The 16,680-nt window shown below is 42.2% G+C and overlaps 1 protein-coding gene across 1 annotated transcript in view; it reads left to right on the forward strand.

Annotated features, from left to right (window-relative positions):
• The first annotated feature begins 7,542 nt into the window (after positions 1-7,542).
• Positions 7,543-16,680, forward strand: part of KCTD8 (potassium channel tetramerization domain containing 8) — a 100,140-nt gene continuing 91,002 nt past the window's right edge. The window contains exon 1 of the mRNA XM_086464334.1: positions 7,543-8,386. Within this exon, the coding sequence (XP_086320460.1) occupies positions 7,543-8,386 (844 nt within the window). The remainder of the gene's footprint in view (positions 8,387-16,680) is intronic.

Consider the following 16,680-nt stretch of genomic DNA (forward strand, 5'->3'; position numbering starts at 1 on the left):
AAATCCTGACTTTTTTTTTTTTATCGTCTTCTCAGATGCGGGAGGCAGCCATCTCTAAATCCTTTTGGGCAGCCACCACTACAAATTTTACTTTATTCTTTTTCCTTTATGGCTTTTGTTAATGCTGTTTTGATAGTGACAACAATTTGGTTGGCTGAAAAATCAAATGCACATTGTTATTAGTACTTACTACTGACTTTTGCATTCACATGTGTTAATTTACTTTGCTATTCTTTGGAGCCTTGTCACTTTCACAATTTTTCTTTTAAAGCTATCATTAATTTATCATTATAATACCTTCTGCAGCTTTCTTTTGTGAATGCAGCACCCTGCATGACAAAGAAATTCTATCTTTATATTCTGATTTGGTTCTTCAGCAGAACATCAGGAAGAAAATATCCAGTACACAAAGAAAGCACAAAAAATACGTGGAAGTTACAAATATTCGTATTTCACTATGCTATTTTGTCTCTTGCAGAATGAAATGAGTAGACAAGCTTTAAAGTATTATGAATTACTATTTTATGCTCTACATAAATATTGTTTCATACTAAAGAAACATCAGTATAACTGACACAGAAGCAAAGACTTAGTATAATCAGTGATCCTGCTTTGCATGTGAATATTTTTACACTGATTGGTACTCTCATCATAGCCAATGGGGCTCTTCAAAGATTGCAGAAGTGTTTATATGTCCAGTGCCAAAATGGTATTGAAGCACTTGCCTCCTTTTTAGGCACTTCACTCATATTAATTTCAGTGAAACAGGATAGGCTCTTGTATATCCTATCATAGATCTGGCCTTAAGTGTTTTGCAGAATCAGAGCCATGCCCAACATTTTCTCTTCCTTTTTCACCTAGTTACCAGAAATGTTGATGTACAATACGGCAAGTTAGGATACTATCAGAAACTTGACATTTCTTGGGTTTGTGCATTTAAAAGCCCAAGCATAATCTTATACTGCAAAAGTATTGTGTATTATATTTTCTTCGATATTTTCTCCCTTAATGAAGAAGGAAAAGATCGTTATGATCGTCCATTCCAACATTAGATAACCTACAGCAAACAGGAAAAATCTATACTGAGTTTAGTGGAGCCATAATTTGTACTACTGTAGGGAGTTCCTGAAATAAACACTGCTGCATTAATTTTTGTGTGCTAGGCTGTAGACATATACCCACTCAGACATTAAGTGCCTACTTATCAGAACTCCTGAATACCACAGACACAAGCTGAAGCCAAAGGGAGCTGTGATTATGTAGACTCTACCAAAATACAGGAAAATCAAAATCTTTATTGACAAAACAGTTACAATCAGACTGTAGCTGCTCCAGCACAAGTCTGTGCCACTACACCTATGTGCCATCAGTACCTGAGGTTTCTGGATTTGATTCAACTTAGGTTCATAAAGAAGTGGCAGTGAAAGAATGAGATTCCCTGTTCTGATGACAGCAAAAAGGCGCATGATTACATAAAATCTGTTGCTATAGCAAGTGACCATATTATACCCTTTAATATTCAGGAGCCAGATGTTAATGAAACATACCCTACTTCGCTATAATGAACCAATATGGTACTAGTAGATATATATGTTTGTTCCGTCGAGCTGTTCATTTTAGCAGGCTCTTGGAAATTGCTGCTTGAGAATGAGAAAGAAATGAGCAGCTGAGCGGAACATCAATACGCAGTACTTCTATGGAGATCACTTCACATTGATCAACATTTAAAAGATGTTTTTTAAAAAGATAGATGAATGAAGAAGGAAAAAATAGTACATTCAAATGCTAAATACAGCCTACACTGAGAAAAGTGAGAAAAATGTCATTGTCATACTCGGGATACACTTGCATAACTGTTCAGGCTATTAGGCCTAATTAACAGCCAGCTAACAGATTCTTGCTATGGGGGTGTTTATATGCAGAATATGCTAAATGTAGAGTTTGATCCATTGAAGTTAGAATTTAGCTAGATTTAGGTTAGTGTACATTCACATAGAAGACACACTTCTCCTCTGAAAAGGAACTACGAGCCTAAGTACCTTGGGAATTCTAATTTTGAGTGCGAACCTTAAGGATGAAAAAGGAATTGTGCATTCTTTGTGGAACAAATCCAATAACATAAAATATCAAATTATTATCGTGTATGTTTGGATAGATATAACTGAAATATTTTAATGAAGCTAGTCTGGTTTATAATTCCTGGGGTTGGGTTTTTTTGTTTGTTTTTGCTTTGGTATTGTAGCATAGTGTAGGGAATACTCCAAAAAACTACAGTATGATATTTTAACTTTCATAAATGACTCTGGACTCAAAGAAATTGTCAGGCAAAGCTAATGCAGCTGTTGTGAATAATTCAAACAAATCGCTTCAGCCCCAGTATGACGGAGCTGACTTCACAGTGGTAACCTCTGTAAATACTGTCAGAAAACAGATACATTAGCTATTAGTGACTGAAACTTCCAGTCCTTGGGAAGCAAAACTTGCCAAATGCTTTCTTGATTACCCTGACTGACAAAACTTCTCACCACACCTTTTCTTTTCCAGACAGTGCATCATCTTTGAAACCTTAACAACTATTTGCTATGCTTCGAAACCGACTTAGAGCAACAAATTGTTGTGGACTGTAAAGAAGAAAGTTCCCACATTCTCAGAATCAAGCATGCAGACTAATTTCTTCTGATTTCGGCCTCAGCAGTGCAACTAAATAATCTATAATACTAATCTAAATGTTTTCAATGTTGTTTAGGTCCTGAATGTACAAATTCCCACAGCACTAACTTTACATGTAAGAGTGCTTCCGTTTGAGCATTAATTACATAAATAAAAAAGTTTCAAAATTCTTGTAGGACAGAGTTCAAATCATTTTGTAATAATGCAATGTTACATATAAATACCTTCAAGGTTTAAAAAAGATTAATTTTGTGACTAGAAGGAAAATGTGGTATGGAGAAGAGCTAATAAGGAACAAACATAACATATATTGAAATGATGATGGTCAGGTGGATGGAAAATTGACTAGCTCAGAGTCTTCAGAAAAGCAATTTCTTTGGAATGATTCTTTGTTGCCAACAGAGAATAATACACGAAGGAACAAGTAAGATCTAAGAATTCTTAACAGGAAAATATTAATAACTGCGAAAATGACAGAAATGACAACCAAAAGGAGGAGAGAATCATGCAAGTGGCTAAGACTTTTAGGGCTTACTCAGCCAGAGTACAACACTGTTAGAAATACGATTCTGCTGGCAGTTTGTCACACTCTTGTCTACAATTTTAATGTCATTTCTTGTGCTGATGACTTTTTGAAAGACAACATAATCATCTTAAATGTTTATTAGGTGGTTTCTGTAATTACTACAGACCCGCTCATAGTAATCATCTGGAACTTTCTCTGCATGACGAACTACTCTTCCCTGCCTGATCCTGCAATTCAGGACAAAGGAGCAATTCCCTTTGACTTCACTGGGAGTCTGCCGGAAGAATCTTCTCCTTACTAAAAAAGTTCACCTAATTTATTCACTTGCCAGGATTACAGAATTTTCACAATTCTCTCTCTAAGAACCTCCAATTAAGTGTCCATTTTCAGTGCTTGTTCTTTTCCTACACATTATCCTCTACTTTGTTGTTCATTTTCAGAAGAAAAATAAGATGTATTTTACAATTTTATTTGAAAAGTGATTATGTATCCTTCATTTCATGTTATCTAATAACAGTAAAAATAAGACTGTAATGGCAGGAATCACCTTGGATTGTATCAGTGAATGCTTTTTTAATTTTTTTTTAAATAATGCTGAATTGTGTCTTTCAAACAAGTCTTTTGTGAAGGAAAATCTCACTTCCACCTCTTGCTTTCTCAGAAACCCTGATTTTTTTATTTAACAGTTTTTATGAAGTACAATTTCACAAGACATTACTGAAACATTTTTAAAATGTAAAGAAGTTAGCTTTTGCTGGGTATATCAGTTCAAAACCTGACTGTGCAATAAGCCAAGTAAATGTATTAATTCCTGATATCCTAATTTCCATTTCAGAACTGGACAGCCTGAGCAGCAGTAAATGCGTACTTTTATCTACATTAATTTTTCATAAGGATGACCTAGTTGATCTACATGATGTGGTCTGGATAATCTTCCTGACCCTCCTTTGTGTCGTTTCATCGTCTCTCAGCACAATGCTCTCAGATAAGTCTAGATTTATCATGTAGCCTGCGCCAACTAGCACACTGACTGACTCCAGGGCAGGAAGGACTACACTGAAAAGAAGTTTTTTCACTGAGGAACGTGTATGTGTCCTGTCTGTGCTCCTCCAGGCTGCTTTCCAAGGGGGGTGTGTGTGCGTGTGGTGTGTATGTGTTGCTGCCTGCTGCTTGTGCCAGTGTGGTTCCCTAAGGGAATCTCCAAAAGAAATTTTCCCTTACATGAAGTCTTCAGCCCTATCTCAAAGCACTCCCACAGATAAGGAAACAGATCATAGCAGATTTTCACCTGCATTTTTTTCCTGTGCTTTAAGCATCAGAAACTCTCACATACCTGAAGCTTAAGGATATTGACTTAGGTACTTACAGATTTGCTTGTTTCCATTGTACTGGCCTTAGACTTCACTCATATGGCACTGCAGGACGCTGTTGTGCTAATGTAACGTAAGCGTATAAGAAGATGCTTCTTACCCCACAGAGCACAAATACGTTCTCTCTGCCCCTTCTAATGAAAAATTACCTTTGGAGTTTATATGAGCTTTTTTCATCAACTTAAACAAAGACATTGTCATGCCTAGCATTTACTTATTCACCTGCCTAGCATTTACTTTATTCACAGAGGAAACCATGAGCTAACCAAATAACAGGCAGCATACAGGAGCTTAATACAGAAGTTACTGCAAGCATTTGGTGTAAGGATTTTTCAAGTGCTTCGGGCAATGGCTGTTGAGCCTAGAAAGAACGAAGCCCTGATTCTCCCTTCTTTCCGTGGTAATCCTGAGAAGAAATTGTTTCTTTCCCTGAGTAATATGTTAATGTTTATTTTATGCATGACTTCTATGCAACCTGCCAAACTTGGGCAATCCTGTGTGGTAAATGATCTCACTGTAACATTTGTCAAGCTACATATCCTTAGATTACATATCCTTACAAACACAAGTCAATAGAGAGAAGGTTTATGATATAGTTCTGCTGTGGCCATGGGCTTCTGGAGATGAGAAAGAAAGGCAATTGTCCCCTTGCTAATGGCACCGCACTGAGTATGGCAGTAGCTCAGTGCTGCTTATCAGTGTGATGCTGCAGTGTCACAGCCATGCAGTGCTCTGGCATGAGTTGTCTTAGACATGGGCAAGCTATTATTCCATATTACACAGAAGAGGGTGGACATGGAATCTGTCCTCTTAAAAATCAGCAGAAACATTTCAACTGAGTCCTCAGGAGAAACCATATCCCCTACAGGCAAGAACAAGACAATGAAAACCATCTCGTCTCGTGTCTTAAAGATTTAAACCTAAAGAAACATATGACAAAATGGTCAATAAACAACGATGCCCTGCTTTCCTGTTGTCCAGCAGCTTGAATGATTTTTCTGACCTTTGAGAGCACTTCAAACAAAATAACCAAGGAAAGACAGAGAATTTTACTTAGTTCCTTACAGTCATCCCCATTTTCAAAACTATTAGTTGGTTTCAGTAAGTGGTCAAGAAGGGGCAATGTAGAAAGCTTTCCTACACATTTGTTCTCTGTTACAAGTCCTTTCACTCCCACATAATTCTTATGTTTGAAGCAGGATATATCTCATTTTCTAGGAGTTTTTGCTCAGTCTTTCCAACACTCCCCACCCAATGGGCGGGGGGTGGATGTACCTTTTCTAGCATTAGCCATGTAAAAGCTAGGAGTTCTCTCCAAACATAGATTTAGGGTCTGTCTATAGCAAATGGACACAGGAAGTTAGCACCATAGACTGCTTCATCCCACCTTAAACGAGGTACCTAAGGTAGGTGGGATGAAGTGCTGTACAGACATCTATGTTACTGCTTTAAAAGTGGGAAGGCTACATGAGTACTTTAAAGAATGTGACTAAGCTTTGGATGACTGTGGTGTCTTGATCATCACACACTAGTGAGGAGGTAACAGGCTGCAACTGTATCTGCCTGCAAACTGATGACTTCTACCCCCAGGCCTGAAGTGACCCATGTTCAAATGAAGAACAAGTTGTGCTCCTGCCTCTATGTGGCACAATTAAGGGTTGAAACCTTAAAGGATTATTAAAAAAAAAAAAAAAAAAAAGCGGTCAAGTGTTCCCATTCATGAACCACCCAGCACAACAGAGTCACACGTATATCCAGCACTGATAGTCAGAGAAATGCAGTCAGGTTTAGGCCTCAGTTTTTACTGGCAAGAGCAATTGTCCACCTCTCATCCAACACATGGGCACAAGTCTGTGCTCTAATACATTCCAGCAGCACAGCCTGAAAGTGCACGCATCAGAAATCTGGATGCAGGTGAGTTGTGGCTCCGGCTAAAACCAAATAAATAAAAATTAAAAAATCTAATGCTTAAATAGATTACAAGTTCAGTTGCTTCATGGCTAAGAATCCAGACACTAACACATTCCAAATCAAAATCTGTGTGTGGCATATGGATCCTGATGGCAGCCGACTTTCAGCTCTGAATCGCCCCAATTCCATTCTCAAGCTAGAGAGCACCTTAAGCTTCTCTGAAAATCAAGATCGTAGTGTGCCGTGCCCCAGCGAAGCAGCAGGACGTCAAATGCAGCATTTGTGTCCCACCAGGGTCTGTTAGATTCATACTGCCGGCATGGCTGAGCACCGTTTTTTTTTGTGCCCTCAATTAAATTCCCCCCTTCCCTCATGGTAAAGGCATGCTGATATAGAGTAGATGGTGAAAAATGCTGTCATATGCATCCTGCTGGATGCTACTTTTGGAGGGACGACCATCATTCTATCACTCTGCAAGTGCCGACTGGAGCGACACTCTAAGGGAGTCAGCAGGATTTTGGGGAGGCTGGGAGGTTTTAAAGGGAAAAAAAAAAAAAAAATTCCAAAGCGAACCAAAAAAGCCACCCAGCCGAGGCGAGGGGAGGAGCCGGGGTAGGGGCTTGGCTCTTCCCTGGGCCGAGCCTGGCAGCGCGGCAGCGCTTTGCCAAGTGGCAGCCGGCTCTGGCGGCCGCTCGGCCTTGAGGCCAGCGCGGCCGCGGGCCCCCGCGCCCCCCGCCGCCGGGCGGAACGCGCGGCCGGGCAGGGGCAGCGCTCGGGTCGGGTCGGGTCGGGTCGCGCCGGGCCAGCCCGCAGCCCCCAGCCCCGTCCGTCCCGCCGCCGGGGCGTTGAGGGGGCGCCGCGCCCCGGGCCGTGCCGCCCGCCGCCTTGCCGGAGGGCGGCGGGAGCAGCGGCTCCGTCCAGGCGCTTCCGGGCGCGCCGGGCGGCGGGGGAAGGAGCAGGAGGAGGAGGAGGAGAAGGAGGGGTGGGGTGGGTGGAGGGGAGGGAGTGAGGGAGGCCGCCTTTTTTAGGAGGGAGACCCTCCTTCGCGGCCGCCCGCTCGCAGCCATGGCTTTGAAGGAGGCGGGCGGCAGCATCCTGCCCATCAGCGACATGGTGTCGGGGCCGTCGGGCTCGCCGTTCCCCGAGGTGGTGGAGCTGAACGTGGGGGGCCAGGTGTACGTGACGAGGCACTCCACGCTGCTCAGCGTCCCGGACAGCACGCTGGCCACCATGTTCTCCCCCTGCCGGGGCGGCCCGGCGGCGGCCCGCCAGCTGCCCAGGGACAGCCGGGCGCGCTTCTTCATCGACCGCGACGGCTTCCTCTTCAGGTACGTGCTGGATTACCTGCGGGACAAGCAGCTGGCGCTGCCCGAGCACTTCCCCGAGAAGGAGCGGCTCCTGCGGGAGGCCGAGTACTTCCAGCTGGGCGACCTGGTGAAGCTGCTTTCGCCCAAGGTCACCAAGCAGAGCTCGCTCAACGACGAGGGCTGCCAGAGCGACCTGGAGGACAGCAACTCGCAGGGCAGCAGCGACCGGCTGCAGCGGGCGGCGCTGGACAAGCGCTCGGGCTTCCTCACCGTGGGCTACCGCGGCTCCTACACCACGGTGCGGGACAACCAGGCGGACGCCAAGTTCCGCCGCGTCGCCCGCATCATGGTGTGCGGCAGGATCGCCCTGGCCAAGGAGGTCTTCGGGGAGACCCTCAACGAGAGCCGCGACCCCGACCGCCCCCCCGAGAAGTACACGTCCCGATTCTACCTCAAATTCACCTACCTGGAGCAAGCCTTCGACCGGCTCTCCGAGGCGGGCTTCCACATGGTGGCTTGCAACTCCACCGGCACCGCCGCCTTCATCAACCAGTACAGGGACGACAAGATCTGGAGCAGCTACACCGAGTACATCTTCTTCAGTAAGTGCTGCCCGCGCCCTGCCGCCCCCATCCCCGGGGGGTGCATGGCGGGTGCAGTTAAAAGTACGTCTGCACCCCCACGCTCCAGCCCTTGCTGTCCCAAAGCAACATGTAGCTCGAGAGAAACCGGGGCTGCCCCCTTTACCCCCTCCTTCGGCGCTGTCAAGTTCAAATTTTATTGTGTGCATTGGGGGGCGGGACAGGGCTGCCTAACGCCCTGTCCGGAGCGCGGCCAGGCAGCGGCTCCCCCCGCTCCTTGGAGCCATCGGGGCTGCCCCCACCTTTCGGTGCCGAGCGTGCCGCGGGGAGGACCAGCCCCCCCGCCCCGCTTGCCCCGTGTGGCGTCTCCCAGGGGACCGTCACGCCGGTGCCGGAGCGGGAGGCTACAGCGGTGGGGGAGTCCCAGCCCCCGCTGGCCGGGCGGGGGGTGCGGGCGCGGTGCGGGCGCAGCGCTGGCTCCGCGGCGGAGGGTTGCGGCGCTCCCCGCCAGCCAGGCGGTGCTGAGATTGCAACGGCGGAGCCCCGAGCAAGGAAGGGTTTTAAATATTTTATGGCTGCGTTTCCTTCCCAAGTGAGCGCACTGCGCCTGGGCACGGTCTCCGTGAGGGAGGGAAGGGGCAGCGGGGGCACAGCCAAGTTCCCGAGGAGCAAGAGAGTCTGGCCCCAAGGTGGAAAAAACCAAAAACAAAAACAGCAAAAAAAACCCCCATTCCGTAGCCAGTACACAGCTCTTAAGCAACTTCGCTAGTTGGCTGTGGGTAGCCTTAAAGGTTCCAGGTCACTCGCAAATAGGAAAATCGAGTGATGACGAATGAGTTTCAGTCTGGCAAAGTATGGAGTGCTATGTAGGGCACTGGCTGGGCAGTGGTTTCGGGTAGTGAAAGCGCAGCTGGATGGAGAACACTAGCCCCTGGCAGAGATTTGTCTTTGAAAGGCAGAAGCAGCCTTAAACATTACAGATGTATTTGAGAGTCGAGCAAGCCTATAGAAGAGAGAGGTGTTCTCCATTCACTTCTTCCTTCTCCTGCCTCTGTGTGGTCTCATGCTCCCCGAGCGCAGGAGGGATGCTTTGGTAGAGCATCTGCCTGCCTCTGGTGAGGTGGGAGATGCAGCCTCTAACTTCACTAGTAGGGCAGCCAAACAGAAGCAACCTGTTTTGAGTGCAAAACTGGACCTATGCACGGTATTTAACAGAGGAAGGAAATGTGAAGGGTTTTCTACTTGGAGGAGAAATTCATGAAATAGTTTACGTTGCTGTATACATTATAGGTGGTGACCACTCTTTTCTGAGCAGATGTTAGTACTTTGAATCAATCTTCAAAACTATATTAAAGTGGGTTTTGAAGATTCATTGCATAACCTATCGCCAGTCATATTTCATTAGGATATGTAAAAACTGGACTGTAGAGGAGCTTTACATTCTTTGGGTAGACTTTTATCAAGGGTTTTTACATGATTATTAAATTATCTTTCTGAGAAAAATGGGCATACTGATTTCCTAAATAGCAGAAATTCCTTATTGTTATTATCAAGACTGTGAACTAGTCTGTTCTGTTTGCTCAGAAATAGATTTGTAGGTGCATAATTATTTGTGTGCATTTGTGATGCTCATAATGTTTTGGGTTGTTTTTTTTTTGTGTGCGTGTGTTATGATGAGGTTGCTGCATAGAACAGTGCTCTAATTCAGATCAGTGTTCCAAATTAATCCCTGGTGTAATACCACTGATTTACGTGGAATAATGCCAGGGATGAATTGGATGTTGTACATCCTGATTTTTGTTTTAATTTTTAGTCTTCCAGCTTATGATGTTGTGAAAAGCAAAACAATTAATTACTTAGATTGATACAGTTAACTGAAAATTTGTGTTTTTACTTAATAGTTTTACTTTTTTTTTATTATTTCTAAGTGCAAAAAATGACTGAGAGAAAAGTAGGCTGAAATGATGGGAGCATATTTTACTTTTGGTTGCTTGTTATGCATTTAGCAACCTTTTTGTTTAACAATTTTATACGTTTTTGTATGATTAGATAGATTTTTTTTCTGAAATACAGAAACATGGAGACAAAAACCAAAAATCCCCCAAACGGGAAGAGAAACAAGCAAACTACCATGCCTGAAGTAATTCTGGTTTCTTTTTTAAACTGACTAAATGTCCAATGGATGGAGACTGGTGACAAAACAATACTTTATTATCAAATGCCCTGTGTGGGTTGGGTGCTTGCTGTTGCTTTGCTGGACTGCTGCACAAAAATCCATCAAAGGGAGAGCAAACTGTGTAAGCCTTAGTGCTCTGCACCAGGGGTGAGAAGAGTGGTCAGGGTTACCGGCTGTAGGCTCTCCCACAGCATTAGCCAGGACTGTATTCCTTCCTCACTCACAAACAGAGCTTAATACACAGGGAAAAGCGGTCACTTTTCAGTTTATTCCTTGCCACGTGTCCCGTGAACCCTGGAAAGGAAGCAGTTTTGGTTGGGAGGTTGCTGATTTCAAGAGCTGTCATGGAGAATGTCAAACCCTGGACTGTACATTACAGACAAAAATACCAAGGCAAAAAACTTTGAGGAGTGTATCTGGTTTTGGTGAGCACCTGAGAATTAATAGCAGAGAAGAAACCTAGTTATACGTTCCTCTAGAAACAAGCCTTAGCTCCGTTTGCATTTGTTATTCACAGCATGAGCATCTGCAACCAGCAACTGTATTAGTTGTTGGTCTGTTATTTTACAGCAGCCACACAAACTTCTCTTTTACCATTTTTCCTGAGGACTTGTGGACAATTCTTTTCTAGTAATGGCAGATAGCAAAGTGATTGGAAAAATATATATATATTCTGCCCGTTTCCTTAGGTTACAAGTAACTGAATGAGTTTCTTAGTAAGAGTTACTAAGGAATGTTTGAAGGCCAAAGATTTAATCTAAGGTTTGTGGAACAGGTTTCAGGTCTGTTTCTAGTATCTCGCAGACTTCACTAGGTATTTTGAATTGAAATGACCAGTTATTACTTTTTTTAAAAAAAAAATAAAAATAAAAATTTTATATTCTTAAATGTTCTGGCAGATGAAATTCACTTTGGAAACTATATATATATTTAATTAATTTATGAATTGGATAATATCTAGGGACGGATTAGTTGTTGCAGACTGATTCTGATTGAAGAACCAGAGGTTGTTTGAAACAGCTTACCAGGTAATAATGCTTCAGCCTTTGGCAACATGTCCTGACAAGTTGAGACAGACTTTCTAGTATGCATAATTCCTATAAAAAACATTAAATTCTTTGCCCCCAGTGGTGTGCAAGCTATCATTTATGCCATGACAGCTTCATTTGTCTAGACAATTACTACATGGCCAGTATTTAACTTGCACCTTGATGGTTTAGTTCTGAAAAGTGCTCACAGATCTGTTCCGTGTCTCTTAATGGTCAATAAAAGGAGTAGATTTTTATGTGGTAATGAAGAGGCTCTGCCAGAGTGTACCACAAACTTTTCCTCCCCGTAGCTTTGCTCCATGCTTCTTAACTTGGTACACGTGAGGATGATTTGGGTCAGTTAGTGTGACATGAAAAGTACATGCAATTTGGGAGAGAGGCTCAAACTCTTTTGCTGCTTAGTTTCAAGCTGCCGTAGAGGACTACTGGTTAAATACCTGTTGGTGCTTAATAGGTGATGGCCTTCACAAAAGTTGCTTCTAGCTGGAGACAGGAGACCAAAAGGCAGGAGAACTTGTTTCATGTGGCTGCAGGCAATGTGACATATCTTCTGTTAGCTGGCCTCTTTGTGAGGAAAAGGTGCAATTCACATTTTTGAGCTTTTGTCTTTCTTTTGTGGTTCACTGTATCTCTCAGTACTGTTGTGTAATGCAGGATTGCCTATGCATGCTATTACTGTTTTTTTTTTCTTCTGTACAATCTAATTGGTCTTAATGGATTTTACATTTAACATCTGCTACACAATCTGACTTACGGGTGTTGAGAGCATCATGCTCAGCTGGAAGCTTTCTGTGCTGAACTGACATGTTTATTGTAAGAAGAATGCAGTAATATTTCATGAAAAACTTTGACGTGTATTCTGTTTTGACACTCCTGTTTCACGTATGACAATTTTTGTTTCCTTGTCTCTCATTTTTTTGTAACACGTGATGTTTTCATGAATTTATGGTGCTTATTTTCCACTTGAAGTCACAACACTGAGATTGTCTTGGTTGCTGTGGAAATTGTAATAAGCAAGTGATAATAATTTTGTAATCAGTGGGGAATAAGCAGTTGGAAGCAATGAACTTTTAGGAAACAATATCATATTTTGAAAAACCCCCAAAACAATACCCCCAAACCCCCCAAAACTCAAACAAAACCACACCACCAACCCCCTGCCCCAAACCCACCCACAACAACCCAAGCCAAGCAACATTGTTTGTGTCTTTGCACTAAAAAGGAGAAGAAAACAGAAGGTGGCACTTGAAACATGGGGAACAAATATGTGTGTAAGATACTTCAAGGTGTTAGTTGCTCTGTGAATGCCAAATCCAGTTCAACATCCCACTGGGATAGCGAGGGGATGGTGGTTAGCAGATAATCCTGAACTGCCCTTCTGAGGGCAGAGTGGCATGAGAATCATCCTGCAGGTGATTTCTGTGCCCATGCCAAGCTGCTCTCCATCCATCACTGTTTATTTGGTGGAGGTTTTGCTACGTTGAGTGTGTCTGTGCTATTTTTTTTTTTTTTTTTTTAATGGAAAAAATATCTGAAATGTGCTAGGCTAAGGAGAGAAAGGAGACCGAGACAGAAGTAAAACAAGGGTCCTGCTTCTCTGTGGCACATTAAGGTAAAGCTGGACAATTTACTTTAGGCCTGAACCAGAGCCTCAACGAGTAGAGTACACATTTTTGGTGGTACAGGTAGACGTGAAGTATTCAATCAGTATCACAAGCACAATGTAGAAAAGCTTCAGATTTCTGACAGTATCGAGATAGAGGAACGTTGTTTCTGGTAGGACTATTGAGCAAAGCCCTTTAAAAGATTCTGTAGGCAGTCCTGTGACTTTGGAAAACTGACATAAAACTTCAGGATATTCTGCCTTATGATTCCAGCTCACCTCTAATACAGTTTAAAAATAAATAAGTAACAGACTACGCTTTATCCTGTCATTCTTCCAAAATATATGTCCCTGAATGTAAAGGGATGAGTCAAAATGTAGAGTCATAAATTACTAATATGAGAATGTGTTTCATATGCCACCACTTGACATAAAATGTGGTAATCTAGACTACTGAAACTGGTATTCTGATTTTAGTCATCATTTCAACCAAGACACTCTGTTCAAGAATGATTTTAAAATGTGAGATTAAAAAGAAGTTTGAGCAAATTTGGCTTTTTAATAAATAAATAATGAAAGCAACCTGCATTCCTCTACAGCTGGTGTAAAGACACTGCTGCAGTGAAAAACTATGCCAGGAACCTTTTGATTTTTCTTATGCTTCATAGAAATAGAAATACGCAAGACTCAATGCAGTGATTTGTGATCAGATTTTAATCTTTATATCCGGTTCCTGGTCTTATTACAATAAAATCATGTTTTTAAATACTGTAGAGCCACTTTAATATTTGGAACAGAATTGGAACTGTTGTGCAGTATTTTAGAATTAAAATTAGAGATTAACTGAGAAAATCAGCTATCCTGTATATTATATACCAGGGTCAATATAAGATAAGCAATAAGCACCTTGATACTAGCAGCTGTTATTTCTGGTGTCCGGAAATGGAAACACACTGGTTTTGATATTATCCCAGACTTGTGGATTACTTGGGAAGAAAGTGCCAGTGTTGGAGAAGCTGACTTTGCTGGATCTGTAATATTTTGCAGGAAAACTACTTCTTGGTGTCAGATCACTTCGTACATTTTCAAGGATTTATGAGAGTAGTTGCAGGGAAATGTTTACTTTTCCACAGTAGCATAAGCAAATTGTATTTTATTTTTTCTTTATTGTCCACATGAACTTCTAGTTATGTACTGTTCAAGCACAAAATTTATATGTACTAAAGTTTTACATATAATACTGCTCCAAGCACACGATTTAAAATTAAAACATTACTACTAATAAAATACATTTGGCAATGTATTTGCTTTCTCAGTATGATATGACTGGTATTTCACTGTTAGTTTTCTCCTTTGCAGTAAATACCACATTTATTATACTGTGATGAGAATTAGTGTGGTGAACAAAAATTCCCTAAGCATTACACCAAGAAGGAGTTCATCAATTCTCACATTACCCTCTTTCTGTCACATTTAAAGACAGGTCTCCCGAAATGAAAAAATGCTCAGGCAGCTCTCACAGGTGCCGAAAGTAGTATGCTATGGGCATGAGGGAAGAAGTGGCAGAAAGAAAGGCCCTCTTCTTGGTCCAGCTGAACAGCAGCACAGCCTGAACAAAGCAGCCAGAAGTAATTGGTCATGTTTTGGTGTGTTAAGGGTGAGGTCTTTGGTGAGCCACGTACCTGGATGGGCAAAGAAAGAAAGTGTGTAAGGTGGTGTGCATCCATCTCGCGCCGCTGGGGTCCTGTGCTGCTTGAGACTGGTGTGGTGCCTGGCATAGCTCGCAGCCAGCTTAGCGTTGGCCTGCGTTGTCTCAGCAACTAGGCAGGTCCTGGGTGTCACTGCAGGAGAAGTGAATAGCATAGCCATGCTCTGAATTTCCCCCCTGATTTTCTATCTCCAGTTTTGATTTACTTTACTGCCAGAGTCAAGTAAGAAGTCTGTTACAAAGTTGACCAAGGTCCTGTCTGAAGGGGTTTTCCATGCCACAAACTGGTTATTTGGTTGGTGGTTATTTGACTTGGTATAATTGTTGAAAAAAGCTGAAGTCACTATAGCAGCTAACCTGGCAAGCAGATGTTATTTTTATATCCGAGGATGTTTTTATTTCATATCTGCTTGCAATATCTTTATTTCATAAAGCAGGTGGAGTACTAACAGCTCTTTTATAGACTGAGCACTGGAAGTCCAGTGGAAAATCCCTAAAAAAAAATTACCAGGCACATTTCATTTTGCTGTAGGAAATCAAATGCTTCATGATGGATTTCCTGGGGAGGTTTTTCACTCCAGCTTGATAAAACTACATGTTCTTTTTGTGAAGAGGTAATTTATACTCTACTTAAAATTCATTTATTGACTAAATGTTAGAGAAAAAAGTGCTACCTCTAAAATGAAATTATCATTCTCGGTAGAGTTTAAGTACTTTTCTTTAAATGTTTTTGGTGATTTTTTTTTTTTAATTTTTAAAAATTTAGCATATTTAGCTTTTGCCTCATATAAATTCAGGATTATTTAGTGACTGTGTTTCTTTTCTTTTTTTTCTTTGCTAAAAGGTCAAACTGTATAAATATGGTCAGTTATATAAATAGGGACTAACAGTGCCTGAAACTTATACTCAAGTCCCATTCACAGCTCCAAGACGGACCTTCACTGGGACTGAAGCAGCAAATAGTCTTGGTCTAGTCTTTCAGATAAAAGTGAAATTCAAACTACATGCGTGATTATTTGATTTCATAACTGTTTCTAGTACACATAATCCTGGCAGGAGGTGAGCAGTGATGTTTTGTAATTTTCATGGCACTTGTAGAAACTAATGCCATTCCATTTTGGTCGCATTTTATCAGATTGTGGTAACAAAACTTGTCATGTTTGTTACATTTTGACAGTTTAGCTTCAGAAGACATATTTAAACTAAAGAGTGCATCTTGCTGCAAGGTGTCACTCCATTTATATTATTGCATTTTCAAATATTTTCAGGACTTCACCACACACATATGTAAAAATCACAGTGGTGTTAATGAGCGTTTCATGTTTCTAGCAACAAGATGAATAAAGTGCTTTAAAAACGTTTATGCAAATGTTATTTCTGCTTTATGGAATTTATTCTATCTTGATACTGTCTTTCCCAAAGTTGTTCAAAACAGGACTTAAAGATAGGGAACAATGTGTTTACCCATTCTTTGCCCTGTGGGTTCTGCCTGGCCGTAAGCAGCTCAGGACTGCTCTCAGTTACAGTTGGTGCGATGATTCCTTAATCAACATGTTCCAGCTGAGAGTAGCTGGGTCAAAATGTAGCTGTTCCCCATAGGCCTGAACCCTATGGTAGAGGCTCTGAGGAAAACAGGTGAAGAGACAGGGCATGCCTCCGCCTCCAGGCTGTGTGCACGTCAGGTTTGCTTTGTACTGCTCAAGTCATGTACCCCGTGCCTGACCTGTTTTCTGTTCCAATGACATGCACTTAGTGAATAAAGAAAACTAGAGTGGCTTA

This window comes from Leptosomus discolor, chromosome 4 (assembly GCF_034619465.1).
Source record: "Leptosomus discolor isolate bLepDis1 chromosome 4, bLepDis1.hap2, whole genome shotgun sequence".
Classification (NCBI taxonomy): domain Eukaryota; kingdom Metazoa; phylum Chordata; class Aves; order Leptosomiformes; family Leptosomidae; genus Leptosomus; species Leptosomus discolor.